This window comes from Labrus bergylta, chromosome 1 (assembly GCF_963930695.1).
Source record: "Labrus bergylta chromosome 1, fLabBer1.1, whole genome shotgun sequence".
NCBI lineage: Eukaryota > Metazoa > Chordata > Actinopteri > Labriformes > Labridae > Labrus > Labrus bergylta.
The window spans coordinates 10,248,706-10,274,255 of NC_089195.1; the positions used below are offsets into that span (position 1 = coordinate 10,248,706).

General features: G+C 39.8%; 2 protein-coding genes across 4 annotated transcripts; both read left to right on the forward strand.

Annotated features, from left to right (window-relative positions):
* sec23b (SEC23 homolog B, coat complex II component) lies at positions 1-11,934 on the forward strand. 2 transcript variants are annotated; one of them, XM_029279123.2, is made up of 19 exons: positions 1-130; positions 1,977-2,204; positions 2,741-2,798; positions 2,933-3,019; positions 4,144-4,380; positions 4,585-4,667; positions 4,799-4,943; positions 6,176-6,334; positions 6,469-6,584; positions 6,719-6,842; positions 6,969-7,049; positions 7,158-7,247; positions 7,449-7,555; positions 7,912-8,065; positions 8,261-8,338; positions 8,574-8,735; positions 8,892-8,978; positions 10,042-10,263; positions 10,885-11,934. In XM_029279123.2, the coding sequence occupies exons 2-19, from the start codon at positions 1,984-1,986 to the stop codon at positions 10,972-10,974; spliced, it is 2,301 nt and encodes a 766-aa protein (XP_029134956.1). In that variant the 5' UTR covers positions 1-130; positions 1,977-1,983; the 3' UTR covers positions 10,975-11,934. The 2 variants fall into 2 exon arrangements, with proteins under 2 accessions (XP_029134956.1, XP_020498482.1); XM_020642826.3 differs by having other exon boundaries at positions 58-233.
* A 5,751-nt stretch (positions 11,935-17,685) lies between these two features.
* LOC109990639 (germ cell-specific gene 1-like protein) lies at positions 17,686-24,693 on the forward strand. 2 transcript variants are annotated; one of them, XM_065953544.1, is made up of 5 exons: positions 17,686-18,256; positions 19,832-19,879; positions 21,420-21,572; positions 22,519-22,630; positions 23,296-24,693. In XM_065953544.1, the coding sequence occupies exons 1-5, from the start codon at positions 17,968-17,970 to the stop codon at positions 23,588-23,590; spliced, it is 897 nt and encodes a 298-aa protein (XP_065809616.1). In that variant the 5' UTR covers positions 17,686-17,967; the 3' UTR covers positions 23,591-24,693. The 2 variants fall into 2 exon arrangements, with proteins under 2 accessions (XP_065809616.1, XP_065809618.1); XM_065953546.1 differs by having other exon boundaries at positions 18,129-18,266.
* Positions 24,694-25,550: the final 857 nt, after the last annotated feature.

Consider the following 25,550-nt stretch of genomic DNA (forward strand, 5'->3'; position numbering starts at 1 on the left):
AGCACGTCCTGGCGACGTCACGTAAAACGAGCCAATAGGAGGAGCCTGAACTTCGAGTAACACGTCATTCTAGTGAAGAGCAGAAGCCGGCTGGAAGGGAGTGCTCCCCTCACGGTCGCCTTTCTCTCTTGTAAGATATACCCTTGTGCTTGTATCTCCAAATGCTGTAATTCGCTTTAAACACAACAGACTCTTTAGCTTTTCTTTAGACCGGAGGAGAAACTGATATAAAGGTAAGCACTCTATCTTATTCGCTTGACAGTGAAACGCCTGTGACTGCTTTCATTCATGAAGGGACCGGAAGTGGGTCAACGCTTACGCTACATTCCGTCAGCTAGCGTTAGCTTGAGGAGATTTAGTGTCAAAGCAACGTAGAAACATTTTGTGAAGCTCGACTAACATATCCTCTCTTGTGAAATGTGTGAATGTTTTGTTCCCTCCATCGTTAGTCACAATGATTTGCGAGGTATGAGGTTGCGAGGGAAACCTTAGATATGCAAACCGACCTTACTTGATCGATTTGTGAGTAGAAAAGACGATCCTAACCTTTACTAGAGTTTTATCAGTGATGGTCTTAATATTTACATACTATGGTAAGTGTCCTGTAGCCTGTTTGCTAACTAAAGGTTAATCCCTATAATCATTTAAAGCACATTTCATCGTTCACTCACATAGTAAGTAGGCCTACACCACATTGGAACAACTCCACTTTTCTTTTTTTAATATCGATTCATTTGCTTGAGGTGATTTGGTTACGAAATCTGATGACATAAAACTAAAATACAACAAACAATAGCCGTAGGATAATATGAAAGGGAGAAGTGTCCTCTTGTGCACCCAGAAGTAAAAAGGGACAACAATTCTGATTATTGATTAGTGTGTCCAAGAACAAAAACAATCCATCAAACAGGTAAACAAACTAAAACAATGTTCCATTAAACCTGATTATTAGATATGCACACAAAAAGGAAACACACATTAGTATAAATTAATAATATATATATATATAAGTATATTTATGAAGTTTAATTAATCAAATACAGAGCTATACTAATTGTTCTGTAGGTAACAGTGTTGATGCATTGTTTGCTTAAGGTGTTTTTTGCAACTGAAACATAATTTTTTTTTTATATCTCAGACCTGGGCTGATTGAAAATGTCATCTAAAACAATTCAAAATAATTTCAACTCAAACAAAAACATCTATTTCTTTAAAAAAAAAAAACACACAATATGGAACACTTTGGCATAGTTTACCATGAATTCATCATTTAGGTCATTATTGAAGAATATTTTCAGCTTAACGGATTTTCTTTGTTTTGTCAATTTAACACGTCTTATTCTTCCTTTTGATCTACAGTCCCAAGCACTAAGAGGTAGTTTAAGATGTGATATTGGTCCCAGAGAAATTCTCATTAATAGTTAAACATAGCACAAACTTGTCTGAAGTATAGATCGTGTTGTACCCTCTTAAAACAAAATGCTGACAACAGTGGTTTTATCTTTTGTATGTTACAGTTCAAGTCCACCGTGTAACTTTCTGTGATTAAGTGTCCTGCTCAGGGAATATTGAATTCCTCTGATAGCTGTAAGACAGTAGGATTGTAAGCTTTTACCACAACAGGATCCTTGGTTGTGCCTTTATAATGACGTCATTGATAGTTCACTGACATACCAAGAAAAGTCGAGCCTATTTAAAAGATGCCTTCGGGATTCCTTTACACACTTTTTGTCCTCAGTGAAACAAGCTAGTCTGGTTTTTGATGTCACATATGCGCGTCATACTTATGAGTACCTGCGTCTTATTTTAGCATGGGAGGGAAAGGACTACCTGTATAAAGAGCAGTTCACTATAGCTGGTGTAAGCAGTTTAAACAAATAGTGTTCACAGAGTTGATTGAGTTCTTCTACTGGATAAACAACCTCACTGTCGTCTATTGGACTCGTTTTCTCTTTTTCTTTTTTTTACGACTGAAGCACGGTGATGTCGACCTACCAGGAGTTCATCCAACAGAATGAGGACAGGGATGGAGTTAGATTCAGCTGGAACCTCTGGCCCTCCAGCCGCCTCGAAGCTACCAGGCTCGTGGTCCCTGTCTCATGCCTCTTCACACCTCTCAAGGAGAGACCTGATCTACCTCCGGTCCAGTATGAACCAGTCCTTTGCAGCCGGGCCAACTGCAAGGCAGTGCTCAATCCACTATGGTGAGCCCTGGTTTATAAATGTGTATCTTTCTTTCTTTGTTTTTTAATAAGCTATTTCTCAACTCATTCAATGTAGTACAAGTATCTTCTATATGTACATATCTATAGATATATTTTAATATTTGACCACATTTTCTAACGCTGCTGTACGGGACTGCTGCAAACAGAGTTGTGTTCTGTTCTCTTACATAATGACAATAGAATGCCAATAACCGTATAGCACTTGAAAAACATGTTACAATGTAAAAACTAACTTTTATAATATACCATTTTTTTATTTTTTTTTAGAATATTTACTATAGCCTTCTCTGTTACATGGGAATTATGATCAAGGGTTTGCAGGGATTTCAATTTATTGCTATGTTGAATATTTTTGGACACATAATTATTTCTAAGTGCTGAGGTGTCATAAGCACTAGGTGTGGTTCATATTACATAAATAGCAGCAAACACACCTTGCATTAACAACTACCAGTCACAGCTTCACCCCCACCAATTTGATGTAAACCTTTGATTGTTTTGATCCCTCTTTACAGTCAAGTGGACTTCAGAGCAAAAATATGGGCGTGCAACTTCTGCTTCCAGAGAAACCCAGTAAGTACAGACATCAACAGCATTAAATAATAGGATATTAATAGTTGCTAGTAGTAATCCTGCATATCTTATTGTTGTCCAGCTACATTCCTGTATCAGTCTGGTTGATCTGGTTCTCTTTTGTGTCTCTGCAGTTTCCTCCCTCTTATGCAGGCATTTCGGAAGTGAACCAGCCAGCTGAACTCATGCCACAGTTTTCTACAATTGAGTACATAGTACAGGTAAATACTACATACATGTCCACACTCTGACCCTAGCCCCTATACATGTAGATTGCATGTACTGAGCAAAGGTGAATATTAATGATTTGTGATAGTGGGCTCTTAGGTCGCACAGTTCCTGTTTTTATTTATTTACATGTTTGTTTAATTGATTTTTTGAGTGTGATCTTACAGCTCAAACAAAGTAGTACTCTTTGTTTTGGATAAAGAGATCATTCCTCTGGTGCAAAGCATGTCTCTATGAAATTAGGGTATTTTCTTAATTGTCAACAACATTTTAGTTAAATGCAACACATTTTGATACTAGAGAAAAAAGTAAGTCACAATCACAAAGGTTTTGATCTATTGTCATACAGTAGGCGATGATAAATATCTGTTATTGAAGTCGTATGGAAACATCTTGTAAATGAAGACAAATGTGAGCCTGGTTTCTGTTGTGAGGAATAAGTGGGGGCTCATACATAATGCATATTGTTTTTCAAAAGTAATAGGATCTACTGAGGACATTTTACAAAGTGTCTCTGTTAGTTAATCTAGAAACATATATTCAGGGTTCCAGTGGATCATTAAAAAAGTCAAGTTTTTACTTGCGAGAGGTCTTACATTTGAGATTGCACTTTGACTCAGACCTGTCTGAATACTTCTTCCAATTTTCACTGCCTGGTTCGCGTATACTGCAGTTTTTTTTCTTGGTCACCTGAAAATTCACAGCATTAACAGCAGTGTATTATATATGCAGAGAAGAAGACGCAAAAATGACAGTTTAGGGAAATTTCACTTCAAGATAAAAATCTAACACGGAGTGGTTGGCAGGGGCAAACAATGATTATGAGGGCAATTGCAAGAGATGCAAAGAAGCGTTTAAACTTGGGCTAAAGGCAGTCAAAGCTGTCGATTCCCACACAAATGTGAAAAGCACCGACGATGCGGTGCAAGTATGGTATTCATTTGTCTTTGTTTGGGTCTTTAAAAACTTAAAAATGTAAGTGTAGCAATCCTGATATTCTACAAACCAGACATCAATCAAGCCTCTTATCCATTTCTTTGTTGGAAAACATTTTGAAGACTTGTTGAAACAAAGCTCATGTTTCAAGTGCTAACCCTTCTCTCTAATCTCGTTATAGCGTGGACCCACAGCCCCTCTGATCTTTCTGTATGTGGTAGACACATGTCTGGAAGAAGAGGATCTTCAGGCTCTGAAGGAGTCTTTGCAGATGTCCCTCAGCCTGCTGCCACCCAACGCCCTGGTGGGCCTCATCACATTCGGACGCATGGTCCAGGTTCATGAGCTCAGCTGTGAGGGGATCGCCAAGAGCTACGTGTTCAGGGGCACCAAGGACCTCACCTCCAAACAGATCCAGGTGGGTGGGGGCAGAGCCAAGCGGAATCTGCAAAATTAGAAAATAAACTGAGTGATAAGTGTGTGACACTTTAACAAGCTAAGATGAAAGTATCACTTGGAAGACTTTTGGTGGTTTAAAAATGACTATTTACTGAGTAACTTTAAAGCAGAAATAAAAACTCTTTGAACAGCCAATAACTGATATATTTGTTGTGTGTTTCAGGAGATGCTGGGTTTAACAAAGCCAGGAGCAACAGCACAACAAGGACGCCAACCTGTACCTCAGGAAGCTGCAGCCTCTTGCAAGTATGTAGAAGCATTAACACCTCTCACCTTTCTTTGTCAGCTAACGGGTTGTGGTAGAGCTGTTAAATACACCATCTTGGCGATCATATGGCCTCTTGTGTCTAATGAGTTTTTTTGTTTTTTCTATCCAGGTTCCTTCAGCCTGTGCACAGAGTGGACATGAATCTGACAGACCTGCTCGGAGAGCTTCAGAGAGACCCATGGCCTGTCACTCAGGGCAAAAGACCCCTCCGCTCAACTGGTGTCGCACTGTCTGTCGCAGTTGGTCTGCTGGAGGTACAATTCAGACAAACATGCACACACTGAAACACTGATAGCGCTGTATATCAAGTGCATTCATGAAATGTACTGTAATGTATCATGCATATGTTGCTTAACACAGGTAAATTCAAACCCAACATGCACACATCAACACAATACAACCAATAAGCAGAACTTTAGCCTGCTCAGAACAGTTGTGCCACGTGTAACGGTTCATAAACACACACAGTGCCTTATAACCATCTTCTGCAGAAGCAGTACATATGCTCAGTTCAAAGGCTGCTTCCTTGTTTGCCTTCTGTCTTGTCCCTACACCATCATTATCCTCTCTGCTCTTACTGCTAATCTGTGTGGTTATATAATGCACCGGATCATTACTCCGCTGTACTCTCTGTCAGCAGATAGGAGATGAAGCCTGATTAGAATATGTTGGCTCTTTCACTGACTCCAGATTCACTGAATTGTCAAGAGACGTTTGACTTGATGAGTGGCTTTTTAACATACATGGCATGACTGTGTATTCATCTGCTTCCAGCTAGTTTATTTATGTAATTGTTGTCCCCGAATGAGGACACATTGTCTCTTTTATAAATGACTCGCCGTCTATGTAGAACTCATTATCCAAAGCTCATGTTAAATGAATCGTCTTCTCCCTTAAGTGGTTTTGTGGCTATGTGGCTATGTGGCTATGTGGCGTATTTCCAAGTATCTCAGCTATTCTCCTGACTCCTGGACTATGAACCCTGTTGTAGGCAATTCCTTGGCGGTCAGCCCTTTGCTGAAACTGATTCCTTTAAAGCTATCTTGTGGATTTGTATTGCTCTTTAAACATACACTCAGCTAACTTTCGATTCTTTGATTTCTGCTTTTCACAAAACTTAAAAACATTTTTTTTTTTTTTTTTACATGTCAATGAGCTAAAGTAGATATTATTTAAAATATTTTGTGATGATTACTAACTGTATGTGTTATGGTGGTCTGAATGTTCTTTGCTCTAATGTTCCTCTCCAAACAACAAAGATTAGACAAAAGATCACTCATCCCTTAGTGCTCGTTATCCCCATTCACAGTGTATAAACAAAGATTCAGCACACATGCAGTGGTATCAATGACCTCAAGCTTTTTATTTCTTTATTAAACAGTCACAAGTTAAAGTCAAATAAAACATGCTTGTGTTGCTGTTAGTTAAGCAGACTTACTATTCAATGTCCGAAGCTGAGACCAAATCCCTCCTCTCCTGTCATCAGGGCACATACCCCAACACAGGGGCTCGTGTGATGCTGTTTATTGGCGGCCCCCCCACCCAGGGACCAGGCATGGTTGTGGGAGACGAGCTGAAAACCCCCATCCGCTCATGGCATGACATCCAGAAAGACAATGCTCGCCATTTGAAGAAAGCTACCAAGGTGAGCACATGCATGAACCTTCAGCAGATTTTTTCTTTTTGATTGGCTCATCATGTGTCATTTTCTACACAAGCTCACTCACATAAACCTGATTGTTTCATAACATTTGTATTTTTTTTTTGTGTGCCCCACAGTACTATGAAGCCATGGCCAACCGCTCAGCAGTGAACGGCCACTGTATCGATATCTACGCTTGTGCTCTGGACCAGACGGGACTCCTGGAGATGAAGTGCTTATCTAATCTCACCGGGTATGTTGGCACTAGCTCTTTGATTAGTTGAAGGTGTAAGGTTGTGTTTGTCTGATCTGAGATTTAAATACACATAAATAACACTCTCAGGAGTAATCAATAATCTAAATAATATGTTTTTGATGTGTTCACAGGGGGCACATTGTGATGGGAGACTCCTTTAATACCTCACTGTTCAAGCAGACCTTCCAGAGGGTCTTCAGCAAAGACTACAATGGAGACTTCCGCATGGCGTTTGGAGGCGTCATGGAAGTTAAGGTAAAGGGATTTCTTTGTTGTGTTTATGTTGAATTGTTTGCAGGATGAAGAAGTGCTGATTTTGTATCATTCTTTCAAGAGCACATAAGCTGTTGTTGAATTTCTGTTATCTCTTTGTTTGTGTAGACATCAAGGGAACTGAAGGTTTGCGGGGCCATCGGACCGTGTGTTTCGCTCAACTCCAAAGGTCCCTGCGTTTCAGAGAATGTGAGTCAATGTCCCACATCGGGATTCCTTTCTTCTTAGAATTCAGTTGTAATCTGACAAGCTGTTGTTCACTGGCCTTCCTCACAATGTGTTCTCTGTTCTGTGTAGGAGATGGGTGTTGGTGGCACCAGCCAGTGGAAAATGTGTAATCTCAACCCATCCTCCACCCTGGGCATGTTTTTTGAAATCGTGAATCAGGTGAGAAACATTTACAGGGAGAGCCCTGATTGGCTAGTCTGATGTCATACTGTAGTTATAATTACACCAAATCACACGTACAATTGTGATGATGGCTTTGTTTGGTACAGTTCCTTAATCAATGGCTTTTTTTGCAACAGAGGGCCATTTTTTGAAGATCGTGTCCTTACTGTTGGGTTTGTTTTGTGTTTATTTGTTTAGCACAATGCACCAGTCCCACAGGGAGGTCGAGGGGTGATCCAGTTCATTACCCAATACCAGCACTCCAACACACAGAGGAGGATCAGGGTCTCCACCATCGCTAGGAAGTAAGTTGGTTTAGACACTGAATAGGAACACTGAACACACAACTTCAAGTTATCCTTTGTGAAATATAATAAGTCAAAGTAAGCTGGGGGTTTTAGGTTAAGACTTTCCTAAGTGAGTTTTCACTCTCTGCAATACAAGTGTATGAAAATGATGACATGGCATGTTGCCAAGAAAATGTCAGACGGAGACAATATTAGCTCAGTGAGAAAGGATGTTTACATACCTGCAATTTGCAGTAACACCCTCGGAGACCGTGTTGCGTTTGCGTCAGACGCACCTCACCCATGCTCACCTACAACTGTGTGTGTCCCTCCCTCCTTCCCCCTTCCTCTCTTCCTCTCTGTTCCTACCATAGCTGGGCAGATGCACAGTCCCAAATCCAACACATCGAGTCCTCGTTCGACCAGGAAGCGGCCGCCGTGCTCATGGCTCGCCTGGGGGTCTTCAGAGCGGAGTCAGAGGAGGGACCAGATGTCCTGCGTTGGCTCGACAGGCAGCTCATCCGCCTGGTGAGCGACACACCCGCAGCTACTCCCTACCTTTGCTTTGTGATTGAAAAATACTGCATAGGTAGCATTGTTACGCTTGTTAGGCATGATAAGTAGTCAGACGTCATTCTGCGATTGTTCACATTATGTCTTATGTAAGGTTGATTCAATGTTATGTTCAATGTTTAAACAATGCTTTGTCTCTCTGGGTTCCAGTGTCAGAAGTTTGGCCAGTTCAATAAAGAGGATCCTACATCGTTCCGACTCTCAGAGTCTCTGTCTCTCTACCCACAGGTAAACCTGCTTCCGTAAGACTATATATCATTGTTAAACTTTAAACAGATTAGAAGGAGTGTAATATTAAGTTTTGGTATTTCTTTCAAGTGTTACATACTAGTTCTTGCAGTCCTCAGTTTAAATTGATTTTCAAAATAATATGTTTAGGTTTATTTTGTCTGATTTTCTTTTTTTTTAATAAAATTGATCAATCATTTAAATTGTGATTTGTTTGTCTTTCCTTTTCTTCCAGTTTATGTTCCACCTGCGGCGATCACCCTTCCTTCAGGTGTTCAACAACAGCCCAGACGAGTCTTCATATTACAGGCACCACTTTGTCAGGCAAGACCTGACCCAGTCTCTGATCATGATCCAGCCCATCCTCTACTCATACTCCTTCCACGGACCACCAGAGGTCAGCGTCACACCCTGAACAGTTATAATCACAGTTTAAGAGGAGCATGTGCCCTCTGCTTGGAACTTCAGAATGTTCTCATTAGTGCTGTTGATCGGTGTTGGTTTGTTTGGTGCTTGTCTCAATCTGTAACCGGGATGTTTCTGCTCTTCACAGCCCGTTCTCCTGGACAGCAGCAGCATCCTGCCAGACCGAATCCTGCTGATGGACACTTTCTTCCAACTGGTTATTTTCCATGGAGAGGTGAGAAAGGCCACAGCTGACTATAAATATATCTAGTCATTTAGAATTCCAGCAGGTCAACTTTTCATGAACACCAAGAGTGTTTCCCACAGAATGAGGGTATACCTGTGGCGGTGGCAACAAGAAAAACATAGATACATTACCCTTTATATGGGTTAGCCTAGATTATATATTAACTTAATTGTGCTTTAATCTCAAAAAATGTTTTGTGTATGTTGAAAAACAACTTGAATTTGTTAATCTTGCTTCCCTGCTGCTCTCATGCACACACACACACACACACACACACACACACACACACACACACACACACACACACACACACACATCTCTCCTCTCTCAAGACCCACCACAGCATTCCCCCCCCCCCCCCCCCCCCCCCCCCCCCCGTGTTCTCTGCCTGTATGCATCTGATGCTTTGACAATCTTTATCAGGAGGACGTTTAAAGTCTCCCAAACAACTCAACTCCCCTTTAAAAAAAGGGTTAAGTTTATTCCAATTCCATTCCATATTACAACCGGTGAATTACTTATAGCGAGGCTTGTTTTGAAACGGAGATTGCAGCATAACATCGGCAGCAAGCAGCTGCACAAAAAGAGCTGCTTAAATCGAGCACCTGTTATGTTCAATAAACTGACAAAAAAACGAACAAAAAAAAAACATGACATTTAGGAAGCTAAAATGTATTTCAAGCCTCCTATAGGACACTGTCCTATGGTAATATGGAACGGAATTGCGAGTGAAACTTTTTAAACAAGAGTTGTGTTGTCTTTAATTAGACGTTGCAACACAATCCCTTCATTTTAAGCAGGCTTACAGTGAATGTCTCTCAGGTCCTACCCGGTAGAAAGCTCAGTTGGTCCATTAGTTTATCCATCTTAAATGGTGTTATTTAAGGGTTAAAATAGAAAAGTGCAGATATACCTGGGCAACAAGCACAGGGTCAGCCAATGTGTGGGAAACACTTCCCCATTTCAAGTCTCCATCTTCAGCTCATGTTCTTAGGATACTAATGATACAGCAGACATCTCTTAATGAGTCAACCTTTCTCTATCCTTTCAGACGATTGCACAGTGGCGAAAGGCAGGCTACCAGGAAATGGCAGAGTATGAGAACTTCAAACAGCTGCTGCAAGCTCCTCTAGATGACGCCCAGGAGATCCTTCAGACACGCTTCCCCATGCCGCGTTACATCGACACCGAGCACGGAGGCTCCCAGGCTCGTTTCCTGCTCTCGAAAGTCAACCCATCACAGACCCACAACAACCTCTACACCTGGGGACAGGTACAGTTTTATAAGCTACAACTTGCAGTTTTTTAATAGTTGTGATGAGATTAAAGATTTCATAACCACCCAAAAACTAAATAGATTTTACCTACCATTATTGAGCTAAATGTCTTTTTTTGTTGTTGCGTTTTAGTCAGTTTATTGCTCTACACTCTTCAAATAACAATTCTGCACAACCTCTTAGATATCCTCCATTACTACAAGAAATTTCCATCTTGCATCCAGGTCAAGTCCAAACATGGGGATTGTCTGTATTCTTTGAAAAAAAAAAAAAAAAAACATCTGTTCTTACAACACTGAAGATTTGAGGTCAAAGTGTCTGAGCATACAGGTCTTGGATTAGCTAACCCTGCTTCATAGTGAAAAGAATTGCAAGCTTAAGATAGCACTAATCTCTTTCTCTATGGTTCATTTCCTTCTCTCAAGGAGGAAATGAACCATAACCTACAACATATAAACACTGTGCAGACATCAATGGCTTTCAAAGGATGAGATTATCAAGGAAAGCATTTCCTTTATTGAAGGGATCATGTGATCAGAGTGACGTCATGAACAGATCTCTCGGTACAGGAAGTAGAAAACTCAACCACTGTATTTGTCCTGCTTCACTTCCTGTAGGAGACGGGAGCACCGATCCTCACCGACGACGTCAGCCTCCAGGTCTTCATGGACCACTTGAAGAAACTGGCTGTTTCCAGCTCTGCGTAATTGTCGAAGGGAGAAGGAGTGATCTGACATTCCCATCCTCATATTGGGATCCATTAACATTTCCCTGTTATTTTAACGGAGCCAAAACCCAGAGTCTGCTGTATTTGCTTGCTTGATTTTACAAAGCCCTTTCTGGAGTCGTATGTGACATTTCCATGCCGCAAAAGGAAGAAAAAAAGGGGGTAACTGTGCATTCCTGATAAGAAAACAAGTGACATTTGTAGTCCTTTTCAGTAACTTGTTATTTATGAGAAAATACTGCAGAACCTGTCTGTCCTAATGTAAGCAATATCAAATTAACTATAGCTTTTTTATATTTGATATCACCTTGACATACAGAATGATTAGACCAATAATTTAATTTTGTGTGTATTTTGTTTGTTTGTCTATAAATGTATGTACTGCATCAGCCTTGTTTGAAGATGCTGTTTAATATGAAGGCTATATGTGTTTGCTTTGTCCATAGCTAAAGATAACATGTCTAGAATTTTCTCATCAATAAATGATGATGGTATCTCTAATGCAAGTTAAGTAAATGTTTACAGGCTAATTGATCTTCACACTGTTGGCTTGTTAATCACAATTTGTTTGACAGTGACTTCATAAGATAAAAGCCCTTGTGGATTATACTTGGAAGTGTTTTCCAAGAAAATTCCTTCTGGATATTAAGGATTAATGTTCTGATGAAAGGGAGTCAATCCCATCAACTCAACTGACTCTGTTTTCAATGATGAATGTTTTGATTTGTTTTCCACTTGGACTTTATAGGTCACTCCCTATAGTTTAGTCCTCTCATCTTGTTTTATTCACCATCTGGTAATTTACACCCGATGACTTCCCAAGTGTCTTTTTAATCAAACTTTAAAATACTGCAAGGCTGTATGAAAAAGGGACAGTTGTTTGATTTAGATCCTGTCTGGATTCTTGATGCTATCCATATAAAGGCCTGTCAACAAGAAAGGGCTTTGTGTTATCTGTCCTAACACCAATATGCACATCCCATTTTTGATCTACATGCACAAAAAACATGTCCATTCTATACAAGTGTAAGCAGACATGAGTTAAACTGATGAAATCATGGATTGGATTTAGGATTCTCACATTGAAGTCCTAGAGGTCACAGAGCTGCTCAGTTTACAGCAGACATCAGTTTGGTGAAGTGCAGCAGGAGGAATGAACTAACACTAGCGCCATAGATGTGCAGTTTGAAACCATACAACATTAGCTGACATATCCACTATGCAGATTTGAAGTCACACTCCATAAACAATTGTCTTTTTCTCATTCATTGCAGCTGTACACAAAGCCTGCACGGCATGCAATCCCAACCATAAAACCACTCTCACACCATCTACTGTCTGTACTACTGTAAACTGATTTCAGAGCACCCAGACAGTATGACTTCGAGGATCAGTGAATGGCAGATTATGAGAACTAATCCTTAGGGGCTATCTGTTTGGAGGCAAATTCTGCTCTTAGCAGCTTTAAGCGGAAGCTCCCACTGAAATACAAATGAAGTCTGTGTGTTTATTAACAGCTTAGGTGTTGGGATGTCGCACTCTGAAGTCACATATGCCCCAAAGGTATTCAAGACCGAATGAAAGATGCAATACGTTGCCTCTTAATCTCTTATGACGGAAAGTCCTGCAGAGCACCAAAAGCTCCTCTATAGGTCCATGCATTTTTCATTTTAGAGTGGCATGTCATCTGAAGCCATACTGTAGATGTATATGAGATGATCTCATAAAGACAAAATAATCATGTATTCACGATAATCTGTGTATATGTGCCTCCATCATCACGCACACAAAGGCTGCAGCTGTGCATGTTCGGTGAAGTTCAGATGAACAAAAGAACATTGCAATTTCTCTCAGCCCTCCATTTATTGTCTTTGGTCATTACTACTGATTCTCGCAACCATGTGATTTTCAAGCTTATGAAAAGCTGTAAGGAAATGTGTCGTCTTATTGTCTCTCATCAAATCTCAACAGATCAATCATCAGGAGAAATCCATTCTAGCCTCTCTTCCAGATAATTTATGTAAGATTTCTATATAGAAATGATGTCAATACATTGTTATATAACTATACTTGAAACATGATAGTCAGATGGTGATTACATAAATGGTATAAAACGTTATGTATGTCTTTGCGGTGGTTTAGATATAAGGAGCTGAAAGTGAAATTCGAAGTGTTTCTAAATTCATATAAAAGTCTTCAATCCAAAGAAAGTTTACAGTCACTCAAATATAATATAATCTGACAGGCAGCAACATGTTAAAGGTCCAATATATAAAATATCTACTGAATTAAATCATAAAATGACCTTACCATATCATCAGACATTAAGGAAACATGACATGTTGAAGTGCTGGCTTCTCTGACAACAACGCAGCAGCCAGTATGTCCTCTTAAGTTTAAATTCCAGTGTGGAATGGTTTGTTTTTCTTTTGACCAGAGAATAGAATAGAATAGAATTACTTTATTGATCCCAAACTGGGAAATAGTGGTCCTCGTAGAAGGTAAGTTGTTTAAGGCCCCTTCAAACATCCATTTTGCTTCAAACATCCATTTTCAGGGGTTGACAGCACTCTACAATGTTTTTAATTGACTGCAGTACCTTTCTTAAACTCTAGGTGTCAGAGTTACATAGTGCTCCTTAAAATTAAACTCCAAATTAATGTCTTGATTGATATTTATTGTAGAAGTAGCAAATGCACCGCAGATTTTATACAAACCATTGAAGTGTGAAATACAGAGAGAAAAGTACGGTGGCCTGTAGGTGCAAAGGCCAATCAACAGCTGAAACGACTTACATTTAAAAAAAAAAAACATGCAGCATATTCAGAAATGCTGCACATTCCAAAAGAATACAAACATCCACAACGAATGCAACAAACATGCTGCAAAAATCATCACGATAACCTAATGATTTAATTCAGCACTGATACCAAAATGAGGATAAAATCTGATGGATTATAGTATACACTTAATGAAATATTATACTATTAGAAACAATCATGAGTTCATAAAAAAGAGACCCGAAGTGAATCCTCCATGAGCAAAGGCTTGGCAGAAATAGCAAGGACTAGACTTCTTTCTACCAACAGGTTTGCTAACATTAGCATAAGCTAAAATGTCGTCAATAAGAGAGTTAGAAAAATAGAAAGTTCTGTGATAAATTTGTCGATGAGTGATAGCCACTTTCTAATGCCTGTAAAGGAGCATTAAGTAGCTCTTAAACACCACTAAAATGGTTTATTGGCTTGGAAATATCTCAGAATAACTACTAGGCTACAGCTAGCATACATTAGCTAACATTCTCATTAAACAGTAGTAGGCCCACAAAACATAGTCTGTAAATCTGATTAAATCGATCCTCATGTAGTGTGTGCTGTGTACAAAGTTCTTTTCTGAGAATTTGTTTTACTGCAGAGGACTCAATGCAGTAAAGGATTTACAATGTGTTAACTGGAGAGCAGGGATTAACTTGTCGTTATTGCCACCGACTGAGGAGTCAGCCTATCTATCACCCTTATGTACGTCATAATCACTTTTAAGCAGACTGAAGCCAAGTTAACTGATTTCCGGATCGGGGTTTTTGAATGTGACCTGTGGCTCCTTTCCTGCATGTCATTCCCCACTCTCTCTCTCTCTCCCTGATTTCTGTCTCTATCCACTGTACTGTCTCTCCAATAAAGGCACAAAAAGCCCAAAAATAAATCTTTAAAAAAAACAAACACTGGGTGACTTAGGGACAAAGAGCGCTTTCTAAAGCCTACGAATGTGTGGATGGGTTTGCTCACAAAGTGGGAAACTACACTGAAAAAACTCCAGTCTTAGGTAATGAATTTGTTGGAAGTTCTAGTAAAAAAAAAACCATTATAGCCTATTTAATAAACCTCAGATTTTGAGATGTAAAAGCAAAGCGTTAGTAAAACGAAAGAACACCTGACAATAACAATTTCCCTGCTACGTTGGCCGATATTTTGACTTATAACGAACAATTCAGGCCGTTTTTCTTGCATTCTTGAAATGAGACGTTTCTCTGGACTTCACAGGTGAATGGGCTTCAATTAAGTGTAATGATATATTTTTTTACTTGAAATGAGTTAAGATGCTAAGGTTTGCTTTGTGCTGTGTGATGAGTTATTCCATAAGATTTCAGAGGGTCTTCTTCTGAAATTATTTCAACCATCAGAAAAGCAGTTTGTCTAATGATATCCATGACTTTGTATCTAAGAGCCTGAAAAGCAGAGAGCAAATGGCTTGTGAGATTTTGTCCTAGATGCAACACAAAACATTGAACCTGAGCCCCTGATTAACTTGACGTACAACCTATCACCGTTATTTAGCAGTATGAGGGACTTTGGTGGAGTGCCTCTGCCTGATTTGTCAGTCATCAGAGTCATGTTGAAGTGAGGCTTATCCTCTGGAGCTGCATATGAAGGCCTGATGCTGAGGTTACAGAGATGTCAGGCCCATCTGGTCTTATTTATTCAAGTGTGGAGGCTCAAACGATTTGTATTTTTAGCTCCATCGCTCACAGAGATCACATGACCGATGTGAAACATCTTTGAAATGCCAACATTTGTGTTGTATCCATGCTCCAGCACAGTTCAGATTAGAGGACACTCATTGCAAACTCTGGGTTTAGCACGTCATCTGTACCGCAGAGCTCAACTGACCATCAGTCTGGTCACTAGAAGCAGCTGCTCATTATCCTCTCAGCAAAGCACACAAGTGGAGGCAAGGACCAATCGGAAGTGTCACGTTATAAAGGAAATATAATTAAAACTAATTATAATTTGAGGATTGGTTTATTAATATTTAGAAGTTTGTTTTTCTAATAAGATGCATGAGTTGGTCAACTTTGGATACCAACAAGTTTACCGGGCCATGTGTTCTTCAGTATATGGATAAATCCACTGTTTTATCAACCAATCAATCTTTATTTCACAAATTCACAACATATGTTGTCTCAAGGCACTTAAAAAAAAGCAGATAAAAGACCTTACTCATTGCTAAATGATCTACAAAGACACAACGTTAATCCATCATGAGCACAGCACTAAGCAACATTTAGCAAAGTTACAGTGGGAAAGAAAAAAATTCCCTCTAAGAAGCAGAAATTTGGGCCAAATCCAGACTAGTGACGAAGAGCTATCCGCCAAAACTGCATTATAGGCTTGAAAAATGGGATAGGTGGAGATGCAGGAAGACGGAGAGAGACATTCTGCTAAACAAATGATCAATAAAAGTTTAATAAACTGTTGTTAACAATGCTGCAAAACCAGATCATCTATTGTTTATTCCACAAATTATTTTTCCTTTCAAAAACCTGGGGCCGATATTACCCACAATGCAACCTACATTTTGGTCAAATGTCGCTTACATATTGTCAGTTCAAGGTGGAAGTTATTCCACCCCTGATCCACCATCAGAGGTAGCCTATAGTAACAGAGCTGTATCAGGTGAGAGACGGTTAAAATGTGCAACCTCAAGACCAACAGAGTGAAACAACACTGTATGTGTGTGTGTGTGTGTGTGTGTATGTGAAGCTCCCTGTAAACTGTTAGTTTACACGTTTTCCTATCGCTCTTCTGCAACACCATGAAGCCTTGTGAAATCACCAACTGATACACCAATATTAAGGCGTTGCAGATGCACTGTGTGTAGGCATATTGATGGACACGTTTTGTTAAAGCACTGGACAGACGAGCTAACACTGATGGACAGAAGAACTTTGAGGTGCTGGACTGAAGACATTTGTTATGGCACTGTTGCAGAATTGCGATGTGTAAAGGGATAGCGTTGAAAAAGTTGTGCCATTAAGCTCGCTTAGTTAAAACCAACAAAAGTGTTGCCAATATATTGCTGTCCTATAGTGTGTGATTTTACAGAGCATGCTGACGCTACAGGAGTAAAAGAGACAATGTAGTAACATCAACTAGCCTATACATTGGAAGAATTTCATTTAAAAACTATTATGTAAAATTTGCTTGTGCTAAATAAATAAACAAATGAAACAACTCATCTACAATTTCTAACTTCAAATGTCCGAACTATCCCTTTAAGTTAGGCTATATGCAGGCTACTTCACAAATATGTTGAAACATATTTAGGCACTATTTTTCCATCTATGGAAACGTAAATAGCCTCATCACAGTATACATAAACGTTTGTTTCATTTTATTGAAAGTCGAACTTTTGTCCACTAGGCCACACCACCAGGCTGATAATCGCCTGCAGTGCACTCGTCCGGTTCTAGGCAGGGGCCAACAGGGACCAGTGCCCCTGTTACACCGAGCTTGGACCCCCCCCTGTGGCCCCCCCTCCAAAAGGAAGAGCCGGCCTCAAAACACATACACAGTATTTGACTCACAATCTAGTATTAAATTCTGTTGCTGAAACAAATATAAATCATGGTATTTAATGTTGTGGTATTTAATGATGTGCGCTATTATTTGGCATAATATATATGTATATTTTAAAGCGATCATCTTTGTTTATTTTTCACCTGGGTTTAATGTTCCCCTCTGACAAAACAACTGGCCCCAGTTTGGCCCCCTCAGTAAAAGTTGTCTAGAACCGCCACTGAGTGCACTATTGTAGTTTTGTGAATGCTGAAGAGAGGAGGGGCTTCCCATTGACAGAGATACGGGGGGAGAGAGTATTAGAGCGCGCGTCATATGAATATCCCACACTTGATGCAAGCTCGAGTTAAATCCTGACAACGTGACATCCTATGTGCTGGTCGCTCGTGAGGGACCGTCTATGGGAATGTGACACTTTGGCACACAGCTGAGCTCAGTGTTGGGGGTGCTGTTTATCTCCTGGTCACCATGGAAATGTTTGGTTACTGTAGAGCGCCTAATGGCTCCTGGACTCCACCAGGTGTGTTTGGAAATTAGCTGGAGCACATAGATATACTCTACCTCGCACCAATGAACTTTTCGGTCCTCAACGCGCCGCTGCATCCTTCTCAGGGACAATGAGGACGAGTCGCAAATGCAGGACCCTTCTGTCGATAACCTTAAACTTTATGGCTCTGCTTTTCGCAATAACAGCATTTATTACGACGTACTGGTGCGTGGGGACGCAGAGAGTCCCCAAGCCCAAGTGCAGCAAGCTGCGCACACACCAGTGTATCGACTACGGGGTGAATGAGACAGACCCCAACAAAGTGGTGTACAGCTGGGAGACCGGGGACGACCGGTTCCTGTTCCGACAGTTTCACACCGGCATCTGGTTCTCCTGTGAGGAAAATATCCACGATGAAAGTAAGAGAAGGTGTGTGTGTTTGCTGTGTGGATGAGTGTGTTTACTGAGCAAGCTTAACTTTTTGTCTCCAGGGAGACATTCAGCCTACAGCTTACAAGTATAGTGCAATGATATGGTTAGCTTTAAATTGACTGCCAGGGGACATTTGTGTCAGAAATAAAGTAAGGCTTCATTTTTAAAGGAAATTATTTATTTATTTTTTAATTACTTTTATATTTTAATTGATATGCTCCATGATTCAAAAACCTTTTTGGGAAGAATTGGATCTATTTTGGACTATCATGTCACAGAGTCACTTATTATAGCCTACTCCTTCTTACTATACTTTATTATTCATAGTTACAAAGTTGGTCATCATGTTTTTTTTTTTCTCACACAGACTCAAAATTCATAATTAACAAGCAAACATGAAATCACTCATTCAAATTTTACTCTCTCCATTGTCATAATGGAACAATGGATATTAGGCAATGTTTTTGAGTTATTCCATGTCATGAAATTTTCAGGATAATCGCATTTTATTTATATCAAACTCCAGGGATCTGGTAAAATTGCTTGAGCTATTTCTATCTGGCATGACATTCTGAGCTGAACAGCAGTACACATGGACTTCACGTTCAAGTTTAAAGAAAGGAAAGGTGGAGGAAATCAAACTCCAGATACAGTTTTTACGACCAGGGTTCTATGGGTGGGTCTGATTGCTTCACAGCTTAAGCCAAAGAGGGGAGAAAACCAGTGAATGATGTGTGCACAAGCTTAATCTTACACTTAGGTAAATGAAAATGATTTTTGATCTCATTTCAGTACAATAATCTATTAACAAAGGGTTCCAGGCAGGAAGAAGTTTAGTCATCAAAAGTGTGAGAAGGGGTCAATGGACATGAGACAGCTTGGGTTAATAAGGATTATGTAATGGGGGCCTTGATGAGTTTTTCCTCAAAACAGCTGTTGCCACACTCATTCTACCTGATTAAAGTATTCCACAACAAATCCAGCGACACGCTCCGCTCAGCGGCTGACAGATAAGAACAACACATCTGCAGGAAAGTGTCATCAAGGACAATTTGTCTATATCCTGTTTGTTAAACTGACACATTTCATCTCATACAGTGGCTTGATTGTTACTACAGTGCATCCTTTTTTTTTTACTGTGTAATAACCCCGATTCTATTCTATCATTGTAATTCTATGCAAAGAATCCGTAATTCAGCAGGACAAGAAGCAGATGTTTAGCAGCTTTGCCAACACGCCAGCTGGTGACGCTGAATCAAAAGCCCCCCCAAAAGCTGTGTTTCTGACACATCTGCCTCTTATTCAACATTCTGTTTATCCACTCTGGTGTCACGGTGTGGTCACAGGACAAAAGGTCAAACTCTGAGCGTTCCAGTGAGACACACCTGGACAGAAATTGTGAATTAAACACAGATTTAGGATTTGGGCTGATGCCTCTGTCAGTTCGTTACTAAGAGCATTTATTCAGTCAGTTTTGTTTGTTTTTCCTAAACCGGTGCCCTCTGACCTGGCTCCTTCCAAACTCCCTCTTTTCTAAACTGCAGTTTTTTTTCCTGCTGTAGGTGAGAGATGCCGGAGCTTCATTGACCTGGCCCCCGCATCAGAAAAAGGTGAGTTTTCACTGCTCCTCTTCGGGAAGTCCAACCGAGAGTTATTTTAAAATCCCACCCAAGAGACATTTGTAAAGAAATAGAAAATGTTTTCGCTAACCACAACTTAAATGTAATGCTGTCCAAATGATTGAGCGTGAGGCCTGGATTGAAATAAAGTCAAAGAAGAACTACTATAGATCTGGTTTATTGTTTGAACAAAGCATCCTTATAGAAAGTGTAATCACTAAAACATGTTTAGTTTTCAATAGAATTCATCATCTTTACTTTCAAATCTCAAAGGTCATTGTTCATACAATAATGTTCAAACGGAACTCTAGACAAAATGATAACATTCAATGTGTGTTTAACTCTCATTGTGGCCATCACCCTTGTTATACTGAACCAGAGATACACACTCACACACACACACACACACACACACACACACACACACACACACACACACACACACACACACACACACACACACACACACTTGATGTTAACTTTGAGGATTTGCAGCTGTGTTGACAGTGTCTCTTGTAAATTGCTTTCTTCCTGTCAATCAAGGAAGTTACTGAATGCCAAAAAAGACAGCTATGCACATTGCAATTACCCTTGGCTTGATTCTCTGAACAGCCGAAGAAGATTTGGAGAAAAGAAATCTGACATCAGTTGAAATCCAGCATCCTACCATTTGGACATTAGCCAGCATCAGCCCCCCCTGGAAGCTGCTGGAGAAACCACTTAGATGCTCATTTGAATGCCAATCGTTCAATTGCACTTAACTCATCAGTTCGAAAACTGTTATTAAAAGATTGATCTGTTGTTCTTTGGAATAATTGCCCATTTCAACATCAGCCATCCTGTAGTCACATCCGGTGCTTTAAAGTTGGGGCGCTGGTGGCGCCATGTATGGAGGCTGTAGTCCTCCAGGCGGGCGACCCGGGTTCGAATCCAGCCTGTGGCTCCTTCCCCACATGTCATTCCCCACTCCCTCTCCCTGATTTCCGACTCTATCCACTCAGTGTTTCCCCTAGGTTTACAGCATTGGGGGGGTGGGGACAAGCCAACACGACGACACGACGACTTGAAGGAATCTTGGTGTTCATGTGTTACTTTTAATGACAGATGTCCTTTTCTATCAGAAAGGTATCCTTAAATGACTTATTTCCCTGATTTACGACTCTATCCACTATCCTATCCCTACAATAAAGGCACAAAAAGCCCCAAAATAAATCTTTAAAACAAAAACAAAAAAAAAAAAAAATTCAAAATTGGGGTCACCATTATATTGGGCCGCCCCCCAAATATAATGGTAGGGGAAACACTGCCACTGTCCTATCTCTACAATAGAGGCACATAAAGCCAAAAAATACATCTTTAAAAAACATAAACAAAAACAAAAACACATGAAAACATACATCTCTGACCTCATTACAACTATAGTGGTGCTGCTTGTTTTGAAATGCAGTACACATCATCTACAGTATGCAGCTATATTTGTATTGTTAATTTGTACCTATTGTCAGTAAAATCAAATGTGCCCACTTTGCAGGGATGCTGTGGCTGTCGCTGGTCTCTGAGATGCTTTACATCATTCTGTTGGTGGTGGGCTTCAGCCTCATGTGTTTAGACCTGGTCCACTCCATCAACGTCATTGATGGACTCAAACTCAACGCCTTTGCTGCCGTCTTCACCGTGCTCTCAGGTACTTCAATTAAAATTGATATGTGGATGTTTTTTGTTTTTTTTATATAAAAGCAGTGTTTTTCAAAGTGGGGGACCTGACCCCCCAGGGTGGGGTGAAAAGGCTTGGCAAGAGTGGAGAAAATGGAACAAACATACAAATGAACTACTAACTTTATCTGTGACAATATAATGTTAATGTAAGTCCCTTACATAAGTTATTCATCCCTGCATATCAACATGTATGCGTTCTTTTCCTACGCCAACTCTCAGTTTAAAAGAAGAAAGACATTTTAAATGGAATGAATATAATTACAAGAGAATAAAATAAAACAATACATTTACTGTTAGTGTGGAGACAGAAATTAGGACTGTTGACAAAAAAAGACATTGAATGAAATTAATGAATAACAAGACCATTAATTGATAAAAAAAAATAGAAAATATATGAAAAATGATTTTTATATTTGCCGTTGTAATGCACGAGGGATTTAAGGCATTTTGTAATAGGGGTTCCCTGCAGGAGGCAAATGCTATAAGGGGGTCCTTGGGACGGTAAAGTTTGGGAATCCCTGCTCTAAAGTAACATTTCAAGAACATTGATAAAAGACTTCAAACATCTTTCATCAAGCCACAACATTTTATAGACCATTTTGGTAAATTCATTGAGAAGATGGAGTCACAATGTAAACAAGAGGCCCCTAAAAGACGGAGAGTTCTGCCTTTGTTTGAAGAAATGAAAGAAAGACCTCAAGACAAGAAATTGTCTGATTGTTTGAATTAAACTTCAGAACAGAATATAATAGACATACATTTATTTATTTTATTTATTGGAAGGCAGGGCAACATCAACATTGGTATTACATAATTTCAATTTGTTTTTATCGAGGCACATTTGCGTTTACTTTAACTTTAACTCATTCCATTTCTGAGGATTACTAACTTACTAACCACATATATCATTTCAGGTCTTCTTGGCATGGTGGCTCATGTGATGTACACACAGGTCTTCACAGTCACTGTCAGCTTCGGCCCCCCTGATTGGAGGCCCTACAACTGGGACTATGGCTGGTCCTTCTGGTAAGACTCCACAGTCTCACAGCGGAAGTCAAAATTCATGGTCATGATGATATTTTTTGTTTTGCAATAGCTTGCGACGCACTGCCTTTTACAAATAAAGTTATGTCAGCTCACCCATTAAGAAACCAGATGAGGGATTCCATTCAGCATGTAGCAGCCAGAAATAGTCATCTGTGGTTCTTCTCTCACCTCTCCTCAGCGTCACTGTCTCTAATGAAAAAAGCCCAAAGCTCTCATGTCATGGCAGGATTAGGCTTTGGTGTCTAAAGCCCCAATACAGGCGTGATTGGAATTACATAAGGGGATAATATTTTACTCCTTTACAATATGCGCAGTATAAGGAAATTTCATTTGAGAGGCTAAACAATTCTTGACCTCTTATAAACATTAACCAACCTGCTTGAAAAGTACATGAGGCAGAGATTTGAATGTCTGATCCCCCCTGTGGCCCAGCATGCTTCAGGGGAGCAGAAGGACTTAAAGTGATTTACATTAATCCCTGCAAACAAAATTATTAGGGGAAAAAGGCCAAAATGCAATTTGTATTGTGTTCCTACACGGATGTTTTTCCATGTTCTATTACAACAGCCAACATCACCACATGTGCTGCATTACAGTTTCTCTGAACTCCTCTTGTTTTTTTCTCTCTCTCTGGTTCATAACAGCATAGCCTGGGCATCCTTCACCTGCTGCATGGGAGCATCAGTCACCACCCTCAACTCCTATACGAAGACTGTCATCGAGTTCAGACACAAACGAAAGACCTTCGAGCAAAGCATCCGGGAGGAGCAAGCAAGGGAGGCTTTCGGATACTACCGGGAACGCTCTGTGCAATCCATCTCCAAAACTGTGGAGGTTTATACCAGCCAGACCCCAAAAAGTGGCAGAAAAACTCCCATACCTGCTGACTCTCTGGACCTGACTGACTGTGCACGATCTTTAGGGGAAGAGCAGTGCTGATTGAGACAATTTCTGTCAGTGTTGCAACTTCCCGGAAAGGGGGCGCTGTTGTCTGTGTTTGGTCGGTTTTGAAGGGATGAAGGCCTCATGGGATTTCAGGCTGCATCATAAGCACCATCTGCTACATTTTAACACTGCCTTAATTGCGGTTGGGTTGTTGGCATTGGTTGTCAAGGAGCTTAAAGTCACATATAGGAGCTTTAAATCAGCTGATAATATAGAAAGTGGGCATTAACTGATCTCATATACATAGATGAGGAAAGCTACCACAAAGTAGGTTTAAAACAAACTGTTTTGTAGAGCCATAAAAAAAAGAATGAGGGACGCCTGGATGCTATAATAGCCTTATAAACACACTTCAGTCAATCAATAAACAATGCAAAGACAGGAGACAGAAGTTCAAGTGGTTTCGTTCATTCTGTAATAAAGCCACAAATACTTAAATGAAAATGATGTGCCTACATATAGGAAGTGTAAATAATGTCATGAAATATTTAATTTAGATATTCACACACACACACACACACACACACACATACGCAAAGCCAGGTCAAGTAAAGCTGCAGAGAAACTTAAACACAGATCTTTGTGGGTGAGAGTACTTCCTGCAAAGCATGATAGGAATAATTTAAACACTCAGTATGGTTTCAAACATTTCCAGGAAACTATGTAATTTAAAATTGATGCTTATGTTTTGATCAGAGGAAAATAAATTCTCTCTACTGTGAAAAAAACGTGTTATTCTCTCTTAATTAGACATGTACCGAGGCATGTTAGTATGCTAAATGTTTATCATCCCACATACTGAAGTGAAGCTTCATGAAAAGATGATCTTTGCAGATTTGAATGCAAATATTGACTGTAAAGCAACAAAGAAACCACTTGTCTTATTTCTGAGATGTGATGACTTAACATCCTGAGCATCAAAGAAGTTCTACAGACACGGATGAATTCAAGGCCTTACAAACAATGGGGAGATGGAGACATGTTATTTTACTTGAGAGACCAAATTATTATGAAGTCATCCTTCTGTTTTTGTAATGTAATGTGGATGTTTGAATGTTGTGTTGTAGGCATTTTGTGTAGTTGCCACAATGCTTTTTCTTGTTAAATAAACTTAAAGTAAAAAAATAGGAATTTGTTAATGAAAAAGGATCAGCTCTTCTTTAATCAAGCAAATGTTAATATAGCCACCATTAGTGCATTCATACTACACAATAAAGATAGTTTTATTTAACTTTTGGAAACCCTTACAGTCAGTTTAACACTTGATTTTTTTTAAATTAGACTTCATGTGTCAAACAAACTTTTATTCTCTCTTTAAACTTTGCGTCTAAGTTTAAAGGTCCCATATGTTGCAAAATACACTTTAACATGACACTAATATGTGTCCCTAGCTTGTCACATACAAAGCCCCCAATTAAAAGAAAAGTCCATCCTCTCTGTCTTTTGCCTTCTCCACTTTTCAGAATATATGTGCTCAAACAGGCTGTTTGGAGGTTTTCTCTTCATGACATCACAAAGGGCAGTAACCCCTCCCCCAGGTGGGTGACACTCCCACAGCTAGGTGTTTGTTCTTCCCTCTGAGTCTGCCTTCTCAACATTAATAATTGAGTGTGGTGCGAGAAAACCAGAGCCACCGAAGCCCTTCCAGAGGGGGCGTGGTCAGACACAGCTCATTTGCATTTAAAGCTACAGACACAGAAACAGCCTGTTCTGAGCAGGGCTGAAATAGAGGGGTTTATAGGCATGATCGAATACAGCATCAGAGTGGATTTTTAACTATGAATTGCACAGACATGTTTTGGGAAGCTCTGAGACTAATTTAAACTTGCTGAAAAGGAGGGGAATATGTGACCTTTCAGAAACATTTTGAGACATCTAAAGTGATTCTTGTCCTATACACAACTTACAAGACTGTGGTGTCAAAACTTTTCAAATTCCCAGTTACCCAAAAAAA

Coding starts and splice junctions, on each gene's coding strand:
- sec23b (XM_029279123.2), top strand. CDS start 1,984: ATGTCGACCTACCAGGAGTTCATCCAACAGAATGAGGACAGGGATGGA. Junction 4,381..4,584: donor TCACCTCCAAACAGATCCAG/GTGGGTGGGGGC, acceptor TGTGTGTTTCAG/GAGATGCTGGGTTTAACAAA. Junction 8,979..10,041: donor TGGTTATTTTCCATGGAGAG/GTGAGAAAGGCC, acceptor CTATCCTTTCAG/ACGATTGCACAGTGGCGAAA.
- LOC109990639 (XM_065953544.1), top strand. CDS start 17,968: ATGAGGACGAGTCGCAAATGCAGGACCCTTCTGTCGATAACCTTAAAC. Junction 19,880..21,419: donor GGCCCCCGCATCAGAAAAAG/GTGAGTTTTCAC, acceptor CCCACTTTGCAG/GGATGCTGTGGCTGTCGCTG. Junction 22,631..23,295: donor GACTATGGCTGGTCCTTCTG/GTAAGACTCCAC, acceptor GGTTCATAACAG/CATAGCCTGGGCATCCTTCA.